General features: G+C 45.4%; 1 protein-coding gene across 1 annotated transcript in view; it reads left to right on the plus strand.

Moving 5' to 3' along the window:
- Window positions 1–17,848, plus strand: part of Mdn1 (midasin AAA ATPase 1) — a 155,929-nt gene extending 138,081 nt beyond the window's left edge. Inside the window, 15 exon segments of the mRNA XM_028872751.2 lie at window positions 105–337; window positions 339–428; window positions 646–810; window positions 1,704–1,805; window positions 2,716–2,917; window positions 4,261–4,425; window positions 5,603–5,760; window positions 6,778–6,867; window positions 7,672–7,787; window positions 8,570–8,744; window positions 11,885–11,958; window positions 12,501–12,615; window positions 13,851–13,914; window positions 15,805–15,947; window positions 16,550–17,848. Coding sequence (XP_028728584.1) covers window positions 105–337; window positions 339–428; window positions 646–810; window positions 1,704–1,805; window positions 2,716–2,917; window positions 4,261–4,425; window positions 5,603–5,760; window positions 6,778–6,867; window positions 7,672–7,787; window positions 8,570–8,744; window positions 11,885–11,958; window positions 12,501–12,615; window positions 13,851–13,914; window positions 15,805–15,947; window positions 16,550–16,738 — 2,081 coding nt within the window. The 3' untranslated portion in view covers window positions 16,739–17,848.
- Window positions 17,849–18,716: the final 868 nt, after the last annotated feature.

Below are 18,716 nucleotides of genomic sequence, written 5' to 3' on the forward strand. Positions count from 1 at the left end.
TCTTAATCACCACTGAGCCAGCTCTCTTGCCCTGAATAAAACATTTGAGGAACCACCTCCCAAGTTAAGAAATCATGAATTTTAAAAACTGTTGTTTCTATCAGAAGAGAATCCTTTGGAGATCAAAGGAAAAACAGAAGATATGGAAGAAACCATGAAAGAAGATATGGAAGACCGTGAAACTGAAGAGCCCGAGGTTGATCCCAGTGAAGGTGACAGTCCATGTGAGCCTGAGGAAGGCCCTGGTGAAGGTGAGGAGAATATGGACACAGGAGCTGATGACCAAGACAAAGATACAGCCAACCATGCAGAGGAGCACTCGGAGGAGGAGGAGGCGGCGAGAGGAGGAGGAGGACGATGACAGGGCTGCCACTGATGGAGGTGGAGAGAGTGGGGCCAGCCCTGCTGACCAAGGCCTCCAGCCCCAGGTATTGTGGGATGTGGAGCTTTCCCTGTATTAGACGTAATAGGAAAAACACTTCATTTCCAGCAGAATCTTTCCTAAGATATTTCTTCATTACTACAGTCTCTTAACCAGTCTCGTCCATACAGCACCTCCCCTGCTTTAATAAGGAGTAGGGCACCTACTTCCTGGTGGGCACCATTGTGTTCATCCCCCAGAGCTTGTTTGTTTTCCCTGTGCAGAAAGAGGAAGAGGAAGGAGAGAAGTCTGATGCTGAAGAGGAAGTGCCAGAGGCCACAGAGAGAAAGGAACATGCCTCCTGCGGGCAGACTGGTGTGGACAGTGTGCAGAGTGCACAGGCTGTGGAGCTAGCCGGAGCTGCGCCCGAGAAGGAGCAGGGCAAAGAGGTGATGCCCCACCCCAGTGCCTCTGTCTATCCAAAAGCATGTTCTTTCTCTTCAGCAAGTTGTTTTATGTGTGATTTCCGTTGTATCCTTTTGTTATTGAAGGATCATCTTCCATTCTTGCCACTTACATATGCTTCTCAGGACACACTTAAGAATGTGTGCTGCAGACTGTATTTGAGTGATGTGCTTACTTAAAAAAAGTCACTAGACTTACAGTTTTTTGAGAACTTGGAAAAAGATCAAATTGGGTTTCGTGCCCCTGTGCCTCTAACAGTATTTTGAGTTTCCCCTGTTGTTCAGTAGGCTTCAGTGTTCTGATTTTACAAGAAAACTATTCAGTCTTGGCCTAGTGGTAATGGCAGCACTTGGCTCACTCAGTGGTGTGCTGTGGGAAGAAGGAATATCACCAACTTGTTCTGTCCATGCTCCAAGGCCAGTTCCTCACCAGCAGTAGCTGTATTTCTTACATCATTCTACCATTATTCATATAGTACCCATTGGGTGCTAAACATTTTCATTGCTCAACAAGTCTTCATAATAGCTCAAAGAAATAGATGAAACTGTTCTGTTTTCTACATTTTATATTTGAGGAAAATAAGCCTCAGGAAAAATTCAGTGACAACCCTTGGGTGCATAAACTGGTTGACAGTTGAGCCTGGTCTGTCTGCCTTCAGAAAAAGACCTTATGTTCCCATAGACAAGGAACAATCAGCAAGGCCAGGGCCCTGGGATTGGTTCGGTTTTGTGCTGCTGTGCACAAGCAGGGTTTTGTTAGGGTGGAATTAGCCTCCTGAGACTAGTGAGCACTGAGAGAAGTGGGACCCGGTGCAGCACAGCAACCATTACTTTAATAGCATCTTCTTCTTCCTTCCCTTCCGGTTTGGATCTCTTAGGAACATGGCAGTGGAGCTGCGGATGCAAACCAAGCAGAAGGACACGAATCCAACTTGATTGCACGCTTGGCCTCCCAACAGCACACCAACAAAAATACCCAGGTTTCTATCATTCTTCGTTAGATTTAAATGAAGGCAGGTAGGAAAAGATACTCTAAATGAAGTGGTTTAAACATCCACTGATGGGGCTAGAGAGATGTCTCAGCAGTTGAGCACTTACTACCCTGGCAGAGGACCCAGGTTCTGTCCCAGCACCTACATAACTGTCTGTAACTCCAGTTCCAGGGGACCTTAATGCCTCGTCTGATCTCCATGAGCTCTGCATACACATGAACACACACACATAACCATTGAAAAAACAACAACAAATGGCCACATTTCTAGCTTGACTGCCTTACCAGACTAGTCTTGGAGAGAAGACCTGAATCAGGTTTTCCCAGGGTTTTCCTGTTCCTGCTCTAGAGTTTACGATCTGTGTGCTGCTATCCAGCACCAACTAACCAGTCTTACTCTTTATATTGCCCATTGCTTTTCAAACTTAATAGTTTGTAAAACAGAGTATATTCATGCCCGTGAAATTCCTATACTCAAAAACCAAACCAAATGGTCTCCTAAAAGCCTACATGCTGTTCTGTCCCCAAACCACCAAAGGGACCTTGCACAGAGCAAGTCAGTGCTACCACTTTCACATATCCATGTGTGTGTTTCTTTGCTTTCTTGACGTCATGAATTATATCATAGATCCAGTCATGGTGGCATATACCTTGTATCCCAGCATTTGGAAGGCAGAAGCAAGAGGATCAGGAGTTTAAAGGTTATCTTAGGTACATAGCAAATCCAAGGCCAGTCTGAGTTCCAAGAGAGGGAAAAACAAAAAACCTTTAATAAGCTGTATTGAATTCCAATGTTGTGTGGCTGTCCCTAACTAACCTACTCCCTGTGGATGAGCATTGGTTGTTTGAAGGTTTTGCCATTGCAGACAAGGCTCTGATGGTCTCATTAATTCCTGCAGAGTTTTAAGAGGAAACCTGGGCAGGCTGACAACGAACGCTCCATGGGTGACCACAATGAGCATGTGCATAAGAGGCTGAGGACTGTGGATACAGACCGAAACCCTGAGCAAGGGCCAGCCCAGCCTCAGGCTCGGGTGGAAGACTCAGACACGTTTGAACATATTAAGCAAGGCAGTGATGCATACGACGCACAAACCTATGGTATGGTGCCGGGAATACTTCTCCTTCTGCTCACAAAGCATTCTCTGACTATGCGTGCCAGGCAAAGTAGAGGGGAAAGAAATAGCTTTTTAAACTAGTCTCTCAGTACAAGAGAGACTTTGTGTAAGGCAGAAATACAACTTGTTCTAGTACTAAGATAACCATCTCCTCGTGTATAAATGGTCAGGGTTCTCCGGTAAGCCTTCTGTCCTCACAGATAGCTGGCCATATGCTATAAACCTGGTGCTAACCTTTCGTTTCTTGGTATTGAACATTCTTGAATGTCCTTGAACAGTGAGCAGCGGTAATAGAACTGGAAGGGGAAAGTCAGTGGCCAGTCATCCCAGTTCCTTTGTCTTTTCATTCCTTTCTTCCGGGAGTGAACTGGTATGGGTGATGTGTACCTCTGAGCACAGGACAGAAATGATGATAATGCTTTATTTCTCTTACTGTGTTAGGAACAGCAAAGAGAAAGTTGATCACTGTATATATAATTGGTCCAGATCATTCCTCAGGCTAGAGCATGGTCTTGTTCCTTGCCCACATTAGAGTGGTGTGTCATAGCATCTAATAAGACAAGACCCCACCATGGACCCCTGTGTAACACTGGACCCCCAGTGTTAGAAACACTTAATGACTTGAAGGTGATGGCCAGTGGATAGTGAATGGATCCTGAATCCTAGTTGTTAGTTCAGTTGATAGGAGTGCTTACCTAGCATGCACAAAGCCCTGGATTTGATTCCCAGGACTACACAAAGCTACATGGGATGCCTGTGGAATAAGGAGCACTCCAGAGCATTAGAAGTTCAAGGTCATCCTTGGCTACAGAATAGGCTTGTGGCCAGCCTGTGAGAGAGAGACTGAATCATGCCTAGTCTAGTCATAGCTTTGGCAAGAATATATTCAGCTTTTACTTTATGTCAGAGACATTGAAATGCATGGTTATAGAATTTCTCAAATCTCTGAGGGCTATGAGGTCTTCAAGTTGAACTTGTTCAAGATTGGAATGCTTAGACTCTTTCTGTCCCCCATTTTATATCTAGTTTGTCTACGCAAAAGTTACTCCACACTGTCCTTTCCGTTTACATCAGTAAAAACCCAGATAAATGCTTGTTTCTCTGGTTATGTGTGTGTGTGTATACTTACTATCTTTATAACTTCTCTAGGAGGTAGACAGTGGGAGCTATTGAGGCCCCAGCAAGTGTCTGGGCCCCTGGTTGGTCAGTGGCAGAACAGAGTTGTTAGAATCTTGAAAAAGTGAAAGTGATAGAGACAGTAATTCATTCAGCATCATTTTGCTCTGCAGAAAAATTACGTTTTCTCCCTCTGTGCACTGTTGGCAGATGTGGCCAGTAATGAACAACAGCAGACTGCAAAGAACTCTGGACAGGATCCAGAGGAGGAAACAGAAGATATCCTCATGAATACAGAGGAGGAGCTGCTCAGAGCAGAAGACACAGAACAGCTGAAGCCAGAGGCAGTCAAGTCAGACACTGCTGTGGCCTCTGGTGAGTCCTTGGGAAGGAAGAGCCTAGAAAGTCCAGAGGCAACTGTAGTCAAGGCTCTTCTTTGCTCTTTCCTGTTCTAATCTTTAGTGACTAATTCACCTACCATAATCTATTTGAGACACGAAAGATGGTCTTGCAGAATATCAGTCATCAAGGTGAAAGAATTTCTGACAAATTCATGTTTTTTTTTTTTTAAAACATACATGGAAAGACAGAATAATGTGTTTACTGTATTGTATAAGATATTCTTGATCATTATAGAGATTGTGTTTTAATTACATTAAAGTATAAACAGAGGAAAGAATATTAAAAATAGTAAAATAAATAAAATGAGAAAATGTATGTGAAAAGATAATGAGTTCCCATTTCATGGCTAACCAAATTCTGTTCCAAGGCAGGTTGGTTAGTTCAGTCTTTGAGATGGGATTCCATGATATAACCAGGCCAGCCTAGTACTCAGTCTTCCTGGGCATTCCAAGTGCTGGCAGTATAGGCATGCACCACCCACATCCACAGTTGAGGTGCTGGGTGTGTGCACTCTTGAAAAATAAATAACTTCCACCAGTCTAACAAAACCTCTGAAAACCCTAAGGATTGTGGCAAATGTGAGGGTTCTTCTTCTGCCTTGTTCCTGTCACTAACTATTCCTCGGCAACAGGGAAAGGATTAGACCTGGGTTTGAAGCTTGGAGACTCCTTTCTCCCCAACGCCCCAGAAACTGGATGTAGAGAACCAACTCCACGAAGTTGTCCTCTGATCTCCACCACTGTGACACACATGAAAATCATTTTTAAAAACAGCTGCAAAAGAAGTGTGTGACTAGATTTGCCTGAATTCAAACCCAACTGCATTGTTACACAACAGTGTTTTTAGTATGGGTTATCTTGTTTGGTGGTGCTGGGAACTAAGCCCAAGGCCTCATACATGCTGGACTCACAATAGAATTGGTCGTATGAGTACTTTAGGGAGTCACACCTTTGAAATGCTCGAGGTAAGGTGCTCCTTCCTGTTCCCCAGTGACAACAGAGACCAAAGGATGGTAGGCAGCAACATGGAGCAGAGAGACACATGGAAATTGTTGAGTGAGCTGAGGTTTGATTCAGTGTTAGGACAGGCCATAGTGAAGGGTCTTAATCTAAATAATGTGATGAATGAAACTGTCTTCCTATTAAAACAGGCTCTAATGAGATGGATATGGATACTCAAACAGTTCAAACGAAAGAAGACCAAGACCCAAGAACAACCGCGTCTCACCAGGAGACAGAGAAGCCAGAAAGAAGCCGAGACTCGACCATTCATACACTTCGTCAGTTGCTTGTGGATACAGTTTTCCAAGTACTGAACTCACAACTGTATTCATTTTTAGTTTTAAGTTATTTTAGGACTTTATGGAATACCAGCTCTTATCAAAAATTTTAGGACTTTCGGTGTGACAGATACTCTTTTAGCAAGTGGTACATCCTTTGTTGACTATGAAGTCTTGCCCAGACTTAGCCATTGTGATGGCACTGGTTCTTGGTATTGGCTGTTAGGAGCCATGAGGACAATTGACAACTTATGACGTTATGTAACAAGAATTTTTTACTTAATGTTTATGTGTAGGAAGAAACTTTTTTGGGGAAGGTGCAGGGGTGGTCAGTGGGGTCTGTGTGTTTGAGTACATGTGGAAGCCAGAGGACAGCCTCAGGTGTCATTCTTCATGTGTTACCCACTTTTTCCTCCTTCCCAAGGAGGCTGAGGAGGCTCAGTAGCCAGGTCCAGGGATCCATCTATCTCTACCTCCTAGTGTTGATACTAAAAGTGTATCAGCACATGCCTGGCTTTCTGTACATGGGTTCTGAGGCTAGAATTCAGGTCATGCTTGCAAGACATGCACATACTAATTTAGCCATCCCTCCAGCCACATGAAGAACCTTTTAACTGATCTTTGCCCCATAGTAATTGGACTTCATGGAGATAGAGGTTTATCAGAAAGTAGGTGGCTCTGGAAGAGAAAGCCCTGAGGTTGTCTGATATCCTCTGGTCTCCACATGTACACATGCATCTCTACACACACACACACACACACACACACACACACACACACACACACACACACACACACACGTGCGCGCGCGCGCGAGGGCTTGGTTTATTTTTATTTGACTAAACTGTATTTATAAATGATGAAATTTTCACTCATCCATGTGGTCTTGCAAACAGGAAGTGGAATCATTTGATTACACCCTTAAATTTGCTTAAGTTGTGAGTTCAGACATATAAGTGCAACAAGGTCACACCACAGGAAGACAGCCAATGATAAGTTGTTGATAACAACCTGACCACCACTTACCTGTAGCTTTTCCTTCTTAGCCCCTTTTAAAAGATGTCAGTGAGCTGAGGCAGGAGATGGAGCAGCAGCTGGAGACGTGGCAGGCCCACGACTATGGGAATGCAGAAGAAGTAAGTCAGAGCTGCTAGATGTTTTTTTTCTTCCCACAAAAGAGTTTGCAACTCAGTAGGTTCTTGGCTCCAGTTACATTTGTAAAAGGGAGAGGCCAATAGAGAGTACAGTCAGCCTCTTCTGTAAGCCTGGGTCTCCACTGATTCTGCCTCTTTTGTCACTAGATCTATATATAGTCTCATTAAAGCACACGACTGTATTTTGTTCCTTTAACTTGTGTTGCTGGCTTTGGAATGGAAGCGAGGCAGAAAGAAGTGCATGCTGTGGGGTCTTGCTGTCTTCCAGATCTTTGCTGGTGTGGAGTGTATTTCATTTTAATGGTTTGACCTCTAAATATAGTGGTGTGTGTGCAAACCTATACTCTGTATTTATCGTCCTCCTTCCCACCTCATGTGATCAAGTGTTCTGCCGTTAGTCTGGATCCATGCTGTCAAGAGGAGTTTGTACTTACTGTCACTTTGCCTTTGAAAACTGATGGGAGCTCAGAGTGGCAGCGACATCAGCCCCACCCAGAGTTCCTCATTCACATATGCCGCTGTGAAAAGCATGCAGATCCTATTCTTTAGGTGACAGGAGCACATGGTTGATTTGTTTGTGAGTTCCCGTTGTTAACTGGCCTATATCACTCTTTTTCTTGCAACTGTAGGTTGTGGGTTTGGGGGCAAAAGGAGGCATTTTTACTGATTGATTGAGTTGAATTGCCACTTGCTGAGAAGAGCTTTAAAGTGCTTTTGCTGAAAAGGTTCATGCAAGTTCTTTTCTCCCTCAACATTCTAGTAATGATTTCTGTTTTGCTGTCCTAGGAGAAGGCTGCAGCTGAGATGTGGCAGAATTACCTAGTCTTAACTGCATCTCTTTCACAACAGCTGTGTGAGCAGCTTCGTCTGCTATTAGAACCTACACAGGCAGCCAAGCTGAGGTGAGTCTACCCTCTTGAGGCCCTTAGAGGTCACCATTAACCAGCTCAGTTGCACTCAGCACTGAACATGTATAGTGTTGGCTTCTGCTGTCTGGGCACCAATATGGTGTTCGATCCTGCTACTGTCCCCTATTAGCTGTACATAGTAACTGTGTGTACATGCATTTCTGTGGTGAAGAAATATATGCATGGCCGGGCGGCGGCAGTGGTGCACACCTTTAACCCCAGCACTCAGGAGGCAGAGCCAGGCAGATCTCTGAGTTCAAGGCCAGCCTGGTCTACAGAGTGAGATTCAGGACAGGCACCAAAACTACATGGAGAAACCCTGTCTCGAAAAACCAAAAGAAAAAAAGAAAAAAGAAATATATTCACGAAGGCAGTTTATATTACTGCTGTGTGGGCAACAGCCTTAGATGTGGTGATGTTCACTATGTTGTGTTACTCAGCTAGGATCAGGGCCACAAAGATGTGGTCGAGTCGTGGTTTAGAACAGAAAAGGGAAGCTTACAGGGCTTTGTATTTAATATAGAAAAATTTATTTTCTAATTTTGTAAAAGGTGTCTTAGCTTTTCTGAAAAAAGTTATTAGAGTCAGATCTAAGGCCAGGGCTCTAGCTGGCAGTTAGAAGACTAACCTTCACTCTTCAGTGAATGTTAACCTCCTTTTGCCTGGGGACTGGTTACTGGACACTAGTTTGTTATTACTGATGTGATTTTTGTCTTGAAATTCTGAGGCGTGAGCCTGTGTTACACCGTCTTTTCTCCTATTGGTTCCTGTAACAGGGGAGACTATCGCACGGGCAAGCGACTGAACATGCGGAAGATCATTCCATACATTGCCAGTCAGTTTCGAAAAGACAGGATTTGGCTTCGAAGGACCAAGCCCAGTAAACGGCAGTATCAGATTTGTCTGGCCATTGATGACTCTTCCAGCATGGTAGATAACCACACCAAACAGGTAAGGAGGAGTGTGGAAACCAAGCCATGGTCCCTCGGGCTGACCAGTTGTAACAGTATGGCGGGGCAGAAAGGATGTGGTTGACCATGCCTAGGAAGGTGTGTGTTTCTAGGGCGTAAAGGGCAATTCCATGATGGCGCAAATATTTTGATCCCTTATTGTTTTAATACTGAACAAATATGGCAGTGTTTACTTTCTATAAAATACAAAAATATATTAAGCTGTTTTAAAATTGCTTATCACATGGATTTTGAAACCATTGTCTATTTGGTTTCTAGGGGATATTTTTTTTTGCAGTGGTGTTATTATCTGGCATAAGCCAACAACTGACCTACAATACGAATGTTCCAGCAAATCTTAGAAAGTACCCTCTGAGTCTGGCTCACATCCCACCTCCCCATAACCTGGGGCAACTTAGCAACTTTACTTTCTGAAAAAAAGTGAGGATTGGGCTGGAGAGATGGCTCAGCAGTTAAGAGCACTGGCTGCTCTTCCAAAGGTCCTGAGTTCAATTCCCGGCAACCACATGGTGGCTCACAACCATCTATAATGAGATCTGATGCCCTCTTCTAGTGTGCAGGCATACATGCAGATAGAACACTGTATACATAATAAATAAATATATCTTTTTTTAAAAAAAAAGTTGGTGGTGGCACATGCCTTAATCCCAGCACTCGGGAGGCAGAGCCAGGCAGATCTCTGTGAGTTTGAGGCCAGCCTGGCCCTCAGAGTGAGCTCCCAAGACAGGCACCAAAACTACACAGAGAAACCCTGTCTCCAAAAAAAAAGTAAGTTTAAAAAAAAAAAAATTTTAGGGCTGGAGAGATGGCTCAGAGGTTAAGAGCACTGGCTATTCTATCAGAGGTCTTGAGTTCAATTCCCAGCAACCACATGGTAGCTCACAACCATCTATAATGAGATCTGGTGCCCTCTTCTGGCCTGCAGACATACATGCAGACAGAGAACTGTCTATGTAATAACTAAATAAATCATTAAATAAATAAATAAATAAATAAATAAATAAATAAATAAATAAAATAAAACTGTTATTTAAAAAAAATTTAAAAAATGACGATTATAACAGTACCTCAGCGGTGAAGATTAAATTAAATACTATGTATTTAAAATGCTTAGTTTAATGTGTTTTTAACTAATTTGTTCTGAACTGTGCTGTCACTTATTTGGGTGTTACAATATGAGTCTTTGGTTTTGTTTTTTAATTTTCTCACAGTTCTGCATGTTCCTTATGTCTAACTTCTATGTTGGGTTGATTTGGGGATATAGAAGATAAAAGAATCCTGTAAATCAGTTCTGGCCCAGAAATTGAAAAAATCAAGAAATGAAGGAGGGTTTGTTTTTAAAACTGAGTTTGTGCTCGTCTCATTCGTTCCCTTCTCCTTTACACAGACTACCTGGTATCCTTACAGCCTTGTTTAGAGACAATAGTTGATCAGAAGAATGAAGAAACATAAGACAGTCATTTCATTTACAAAGGCTCAGTGGCTATCTTGTCCAGTTCTTCATTTGCCGTGTCTTTTTCAAGTTCTAGCTGTTGGTGTATGAAACTCTGTAGTAGAGATTTGTATTTGCTGCAGCAAAGACAAGGGGCTGTTAACTGGGAAAACTGGGCAGTGTCCAAAGAAGGCAGTGGGTGAGCCATCCTTAGCTAATCCACACCTCAGAATCTAAGATGGGAGGCGTCAGGGCTGCACTGACGGGAAATGTGACCGTGGTGTGCTCTCCACACCAGGCACGCGGACTGTGCTCAGGGTTCAACTCTCGTTACCTTAGCTGTGTGGGAGTGCAGAATGGAATGAGGTGGAAATCACAGAAATGCCCCCTGCTTTATAATTTTCAGTGGCTGCGTAAGAAGACTATTCTTTTTAGCTTACGCACTAACCTGAAATTTAGAACCCACAAATTGGCAACCTTAAAACATTTCCTCCAAACAATTATGCATACCTAGTAATTGCTTCCCCTTCCCCCAGGGTTTCTCTGCATAACAGCTCTGGCTGGCCTGGAACTCGCTCTGTAGACTAGGCTGGACTCACCATCACCCAGCTCTAGTAACCATTTTTAAATGAATAAAATTTTTCTTCTTCCGATTTATTTCATGGTGAGCTAGAGCTAGATTTTTATATAGATGGGAATATTATTTCCAAATATGAGTCATTTCATTTCAGGAGATTACCTGGCTGACTTGATACTTACAGTTTCTTTGGGCCTATCTTTAAACTGCAAAGGGTCTTGGAGCAGTGAAGCACAAAAGAAAAACAATAAGCACATTTTTCCCTTCCACTTGGGGGAAAGAAAAGAAATAGGAAATTTGGGGGGGGTCTTCAGATCACTTAGAAAAATACAAGATGCCCCCTTCCTTTCAGTTTTCCATTTTCAAAACTCATCCTTCTCCAGCACTCTAAGACCTAGTGTTACACTGTAGGGGTCTTGATTGGGTTCATTTCCTCTGCCTGTTGAAGAATTAAAAGGCAGGAAAAATCTGAAGGGCAACAGATGGCAGCAGAGAAATCTCAGGCATCACAGACAAAATCAGCAGATGAGGGAAAGTGTTCATGGGCGAGGAAACATGCACACAGCAGACACAGAATAAAGACCCTCTGCAGAGCAGAGGCAGGGCTCAGAAATCCTGCCGAAGAATCCTGGTCATAAAATCTTCCAACTCAGTAGTGCAGTCTGACCAAGACTTTAATCCCAGCACTCCACTCGGAAAGCAAAGGCAGGTGGATCTCTGTGAGTTCAAGGCCAGCCTGGTCTACAGAGCAAGTTCTAGGACAGGCTCCAAAGCTGCACAGAGAAACCCTGTCTTGTGAAGGGGTTGGGAGCAACAAGCAGAAAAAGATTTTATGTGGGCTCTGCTATGGAAAGAGAGAAAATCTGCATTTATGAAACATACTTCTCAGTAGTGTCCAGAACAGACCATTCCTATCAGTGTAATGCATTTGAGTTGAAGCAGCTACAGTACAGAGGAGGGTGTGAGGGTCACTCCAGCCTGAGTTGGTTGTATGACATTTCAGGACTGTTGTTCACCTGTTTGCCATACAAAAAGTAATGTTTTATGAAATCTTGAAGCAAACTGGTTTAGAGGAGTTTCAATGCCTTAAACTCTCCTTTCTTCTTCATAGCTTGCATTTGAGTCTTTGGCTGTGATTGGAAATGCTCTAACCCTCCTGGAAGTGGGTCAGATTGCAGTGTGCAGGTAATGTTGTCTTTTAAAGCCTTTTTAAATTTTTATTTTATGTATAGATGGGTATTTTACCTTTGTGTATGTCTGTGCACTGCATGCATGCAATGCCCTTAGAAGCCAAAAGAGGCATTGGGTCCCCTGAACTGGAATTACAGCCACCACGTGGTGTGGGTGGTAGGACCCAAACCTGGCTCCTCTGGAAGAAGTGCTCTTTAACCTCTTGGCTTAACCACTGAGCCATCTCTTCATCCCCCAATGTTACCTTTGGGGTTTGGGGGTTGTTCTTGCTGTTGTTGTTGTTGTTGTTGTTGTTGTTGTTGTTGTTTTGAGACAAGGTTTCTCTGTGTAGCCCTGGCTATCCTTGAACTCACTTTGTAGACCAGGCTGGTCTTGAACTTGAAATCTGCCAAGTGCTGGGATTACAGATGTGTACCAGCACCGCCCAGCTCTAATGTTTCCTTTTAATCCCAGTGGTGAAATCCTGTCCCCCAACCTTTATTGTTTTGATCACATGACTGGAAAAAAATCATGTTGTATGTGGTTTTTATTCCCAGTTTTGGAGAATCGGTGAAGCTCTTGCATCCGTTCCACGAGCAGTTTGGTGACTCTTCTGGGTCTCAGATTCTACGACTCTGCAAGTTCCAACAGAGGAAGACTAAGATTGCTCAGGTACTCTCATGAAGTCGGGATGGTTTGCACAGATCCTGAACCTGGAGGCTGGAGAGAGGGCTCAGCAGTCAGGAGGACTGGCTGCTCTTCCAGAGGACCTGGGTTCAGTTCCTGCGGGAGGCCAGCTCCCACCTTTCAAAGGGTTCCTATGAGGAGGAGAGAGGAATAAGAAACTTTTAGATAGAAAGATAGTGGGGAGGAGACAGACAGAAACACAGGAAAGCTTCGGGAGGACCTGGATCAAAATCCACCGGCTCGTTCTGTCTCTGCAAAAGGGCTTTTTATAACAATGCCAAGGGGTGGGGCAAAAGATCTCCCCTTTGCTAGATCAAAGCATACCGCACAGCCAAGTGCAGAGCCTTCCAAACACCTGGTAACCATGTCCGTGGTCCAATCATCCCCTTATACAGCCCTGCTGGATAAAGCAAGCACAGAATCTTGAACCTTGAGTAAGGTCTCACTAGGAAACCTCTTTGGGTTTCTTCAAATTCCCAGCAACTCCATGGTGGTGGCTCACAGCCATCTTTAATGGGATCTAATGCCCTCTCCTGGCATAAAGATGTGTATGCAGATAGAGCACTCTTACACATTTAAAAAAATTCTAAAGCTGATGTTAAGAGACATTAATTTTTAGAAACCCCTGTCTCCATTCTGGAATTAAGAGAGGTAGCATGAGAATACACAGTAGTGACCTCAGCCTACATGCTACTAGAACAGTTTCGTTGGCTTCTTTAACCAAAGTGTGACTCCTTTTTCTCACTCCTCAAAGATCACTGATGTTAGCACAGTTGAGCACTTTAAACATTTGAAAAACAAAGTTACTGCCCAGTATCCTATCACTCTGGTGAGTTTGGGCCTAGGCTCTCTCCCATCAAGCCTAGAGACAAAATGCTAGGAAGTAAAGCTAGGGATTTCCTGAGGAAGATGAACAACAGCCTTCCTCTGTTCTCAGTTCTTGTTCTCAGTTCTTGCTCTCAATCTGCCTTCTACTTCGCTCACCAGGTGTATTTTCTTGAAAGAAGGAAACTTGTTCATGATGTTCATGTTACCATCGTCTTTCTTCCTTTGGTGCCCTGTAGGGCACTAAGAGCCACTGGCCAGTGACGGTCTTGTCTGTACTTGAGCATGCCAGTGCTTGGTGGTAAATGCAGGCTCGTGTGAAGACAGGCCCTGTGTCAGAAGCCGCGGGGTCTCTCAGCAGGAAAGGGGGTATTGATCTGTGCTGCTTCTGTTAGTTTCTAGAGTCTGCAGCCAGAATGTTTGCAGCTGCCCAGAAACTGGCACAGAACGTCAGCCCAGGTGAGCCACGTTCCTCCTCTTTGCTGACAAATTGCTTCTCTGTCTTTGCTGTTTCTTTCCTCACTCTCTGCCCATCACCATCTTTTTTGTTTTTAAGTAGTGAGTGAGTATGTATGTGTTCGTGCATGTGTATAGATGCATGTGTGTGTACAAGCCCGAGGTTGACACTGGGAATCTTCCTTGATCACTTATTTGTCTGTTCATTTACTAATTATTATTACTTTTTTGTTTGTTTGTTTTTGTTTTTCGAGACGGGGTTTCTCTGTGTAGTTTTGGTGCCTATCCTGGATCTCGTTCTGTAGACCAGGCTGGCCTTGAACTCACAGAGATCCACCTGGCTCTGCCTCCCGAGTGCTGACATTAAAGGCGAGCGCCACTGCCACCCAGCTGATTATTAATTTATTTTTAGGGAAATGGTCTTTCACTGAACCTGGAACTCACAGCTAGACTGGCCACCAAACCCCAGGTTTCCCCTCTCCCACTCTCCAACATTGGGATTACAGGCATGCATTGTCACACCTGACTTTTGTGTAGGTGCTGGGAATCCTAAGTCAGGTCCATGCTTGGATAGCAAGCATTCTATCAACTGAACCATCTCCTGAGCCCCTCCAGCCCCCATTACCTTTTTACAAAATGTGTTCTCTATAGGAAAACCGTAAAAAGATGGAATCAGTGATAGAATTATTTATTCTGAAATTTATGCTGAACTAATTTTCAATGCTTATAAGTGATAAAGGCACTGGATACAAATTAGTAGACATTTATGTGGTAAGTTATTAAGTGCAGAGTTATAAAGGAAGGGAGTAAGGTGTATGGAACTGAGTTCATGTAACTGTGGTTGCTTTCAGGCTTGAAATACCCCAGTTGTGTAGCCCTGGTTCTGACAGGTGAGGAAAGGGAAGGAAATCAGAAACATGAAATTAGCAAAAATCCAGGAAGCAATATGTATGAAATTTGGAGGGCATAACTCTAGGTTGCTGATTGGATCACTTCTGGCGGCCTGCTCATCTCCATCGTCGTTGGAGTCCATAAGGCTTGTAGATGACAAGGCCTGTGGGAGTTGACTCTGTCTGTTTGTTGGTTTTTCGAGACAGGGTTTCTCTGTGTAGCTTTGATGCCTGTCCTGGAACTTGCTCTGTAGACCAGGCTGGCCTCAAACTCACAGAGATCCGCCTGTCTCTGCCTCCCGAGTGCTGGGATTAAAGGCGTGCACCACCCCGGCCTCATCTCTCTTCAGTCATCTGAGTCCCAAGGAGTAGCTTGGGTTGTCAGTCAGATAGCAAGTGCCTTTGTCTGCTGAGCCTGCTGTGGTCCACACTTGCTGTACTTTAAAGTCAGTTGCAGGGTTGGAGAGATGGCTCAGTGACTCAGAGTACTTGCTACTCTTGCAGGGAACAGGAGTTCGGTTCCCAGCACCCACGTGGCACTTCACAACTGCTTATGACTCCAGTTCTAGGAGAATGGATACCCTCTTATGGGCTCTGTGGATAGTGCATGGATGTGGTACACTTACATGTGACAAAACACTCATATACATAAAACGAAAACAAAATCTTTGGCCAAGCAGTGGTGGCATGAGCCTTTAATCCCAGTACTCAAGATTCAGAGGCAGGTGGATCTCTGAGTTCGAGGCCAAAGTCAGTTGCTTCACAATTGGAGTTGATCTAGATTTGACCTTCCCTGGAGCACTAAGGGAAGAGTCTGCCGTACTGATCATTGAGTGTCTTGTGTCTCCTGAGTCTCATGGGCTCAGGTCTGATGATGGGCCTCTCCCGTGTGTGCACATTGTGGCGGTTCTAGGCCCTGTTTGCCTTTAGAGACCCACGAATGGTTTCGGTTGTTAATGGGTATTTCTTTCTCCCTTCTTCGTCTAATGTACGGCCTCTACAGAGACTGCGCAGCTACTCCTCATAGTTTCTGATGGACGAGGCCTTTTCCTCGAAGGCAAAGACAGAGTCCTGGCGGCAGTCCAGGCTGCCCAGAATGCCAACATCTTCGTCATTTTTGTTGTATTGGATAATCCCAACTCACGGGTGAGTGATGGCCAAAAGCCACGATTCTGCAGATAAAGGGGCCCCTTGAACTTGCTCTGGAGTCTGGCTCAGCTCTGTCATCTAAGGTGCTGGTGCTTTGTACATTTTCTTCATTAAGCTTCCCACGCGTGAAGAACATCCTTCCCAACACAGAAAGAACATAGGTCATGAGTAGGAAAGCAGGGAGTCGCAGACCTCACAAGCCCTCCTCTGGACTCTAGGCTCCCTTTAGATGAGAAGTATGGCAGTTGTCCCGGTGGCCCCGCGCACCTTTCGGTAGAGACCAGCCTCCCCTCGCCCCCGGGCGCTGGCGAACTGCAGGGGCAGTAGCTGCGGCCTGCACTGGTGCTGGCTGCGGTGAGTGGGGATTTCTCCGCAGAGCACGCAGACACTGTTGACAGGAGAGTTTCTTCTTTGTTCCTCGTCCTTGAACTGCCCCTTGTCCTGAAGGGGGACTCAAAGAGAGCTGCCTTCTTTGCGAATGCTTTGGAAATGCCTCTTATGTAGAAATAAGACGTTTGTCAGCTAACAAGATTACCAATGAGCTCGTCAGGAATCTGATCTATGTCTTCTCTTTCTTTCCAAATGTCTTTTGTTAACAGGATTCTATCTTGGACATTAAAGTACCAATATTTAAAGGGCCAGGAGAGATGCCTGAAATCCGATCTTACATGGAAGAGTTCCCATTTCCATTTTACATCATTCTCCGAGATGTGAATGCACTTCCTGAGACCCTCAGTGATGCCCTGAGGCAATGGTTTGAGCTGGTGACAGCAAATGACCACTCATAGAGCAGAACCCGCCTGTGGTGAAGCCGTGACCACAGCGTCTTCCCCTGGGATCCCTTAGACAACCGTTTGTGACCTCAGGCTCTGAGACTGCTTCACCTGGGTTCTGGTGTGTGTGTTTGTTTTTAACATGTCCAGCAGTTACAGAACAAAACATGGTTGCACTATACGTTTGTATTACACCCGAGCAGAGCTTAGCGAGCTCTGGGACTCCCTGCTGTGCCGAGCTCTGAAGCTCACGAGCGATCCCGGCGGGCTCGGGACTGGGGACCAGGTAGAGGTCACCCTGCCCCTCTCTGGAGTCCAGCCACTTACTTTCCTCTGGCAGTGGCCTAGACACCTTTCTTGAGGAAATGCTCCCGGGAGCACAGGCTGCCTCTGCCGGTCCTTTGGAGATCCTGTTGGTCCTTGCCTTAAGCTCTACCTGTAGAGTTCCTTGGTTGGGTGCTACTTATCCTGCTTAAAAGGCAGGAAACGTAGCGGGAATGTTCTCATAACGCACCCAGCAGCGTTCTCAGCAGAGATGGTCGTAGAGCTGTGCGAAAACGAAGCAGCTTTTTGTGCCCTTCACAGTGGCTGCTCGGGAGACTATGCAATATTGGAAAGGGACCCCTTCTTCATCCTGACTGCCATAGCCCCTTGCTGTGATTTATCCCTTAGCCGCCCTTCCCAGTGTCAGGAGGAGGAACTGTTCCTCATACTGCTTTCAGGCCCCCGAGCCAGTCTCCCTGTGGACAGGAGTAATGCTGTATCCACGAGAGCTAAGCCGCCCCATCTTCCTCGCTCACACCGAGCATGGTAGTGGTGGGTTTGGTTTGCTAGGAGGTGGGGGCAGGTTTCCTTGGCCAGAAAGCAGTGTTTGAATACTTGAAATCACGTGCTGTGTTCTATTTAAATGTTGTTTGTAGACATTGTCTGTGCATCTGTCTCCGTGTCTGTTTGCAGCTTACACTGTGACGTGCGCCACCCTTCTGTGATGGTCATCAAAGACAGGTTGCTTATTGTTTAACAGAGTGTCCGAAGCATGTGCTTAAAGTTATATTATTTTTATTCGAAAATGCTATGCAGCTTATATTCTGAAAGCTATTAAATGATTGTTGAGTTAATCTTTGATCATTCTTTTAGCTTTTATTGATTCTTTGAATTTTTCACATTATACATCCTGATCTCACCCACCTCCCCATCCCCATCCTTTCTCTGCCCTTGCAACCCCTCCCCCCAAAAAATTTTAAAAGAAAATCAAGCGGGGGGGTAGGGAGAATCCCACCGTGGGAGCTGTCGTGTGGCCCAGTGAGTCACACAGTTCACCCTTCAGTCCTTCCGTCTTCACTTGCGAATGTTCGAGGCCTCTGACATGGGCTTCCCCTGGGATAATGGGCTCTCGCTGGAGCTCCTTTGGGTATCCTGTTGTCCTGTGTGGTGGGGGTCCTGTTGTTTGGATCTGTGCGTTTGTCCCCTTCACATGCTCCAGCAGCTCACAGACGAGGTGGATGTTGGGGTGGCCCTGCTCATAGCCCTGGGCCTGGGTGGTAGCCGGGTTGGTCAGCCCGCCAGCTCCCCCCCGCCATCACCCCCTGGATGAACTCTCTGGCACTGCCTCAGCCAGCCCACCCAGTGTGGCCTGCAGTAAGAAGTGGGGCCAGTTCTGCTCTCAGGCTCTGGGTCCAGCTCACCCACACGTACACCAGATCCACTGTCTTGCCCAGGTACGGTACAGGGTCAGCTCTCCTGCTCTCATAACCCTCAGGGCTGGCTCACCTGCGCCATCCCCAACAGGGGCAGCTCTAATGTACTGCCCAGGCTGGGTGTGGGGGCCAGTTTACCATGTGCTGCAGCCGGTGAGGGACAGGACTCCAATTCTCATGATCACAGAGATCTCTTTTGCCTGCCACGGGTAGCCAGGGGGTGGGAGGAGCTTTCCCTCACAGATGCTGCCACATGGCAGATGAAGAGGGGGTCCAGCTATCCTGACAATGGGCTC

Source organism: Peromyscus leucopus, chromosome 2 (genome assembly GCF_004664715.2).
Source record: "Peromyscus leucopus breed LL Stock chromosome 2, UCI_PerLeu_2.1, whole genome shotgun sequence".
NCBI lineage: Eukaryota > Metazoa > Chordata > Mammalia > Rodentia > Cricetidae > Peromyscus > Peromyscus leucopus.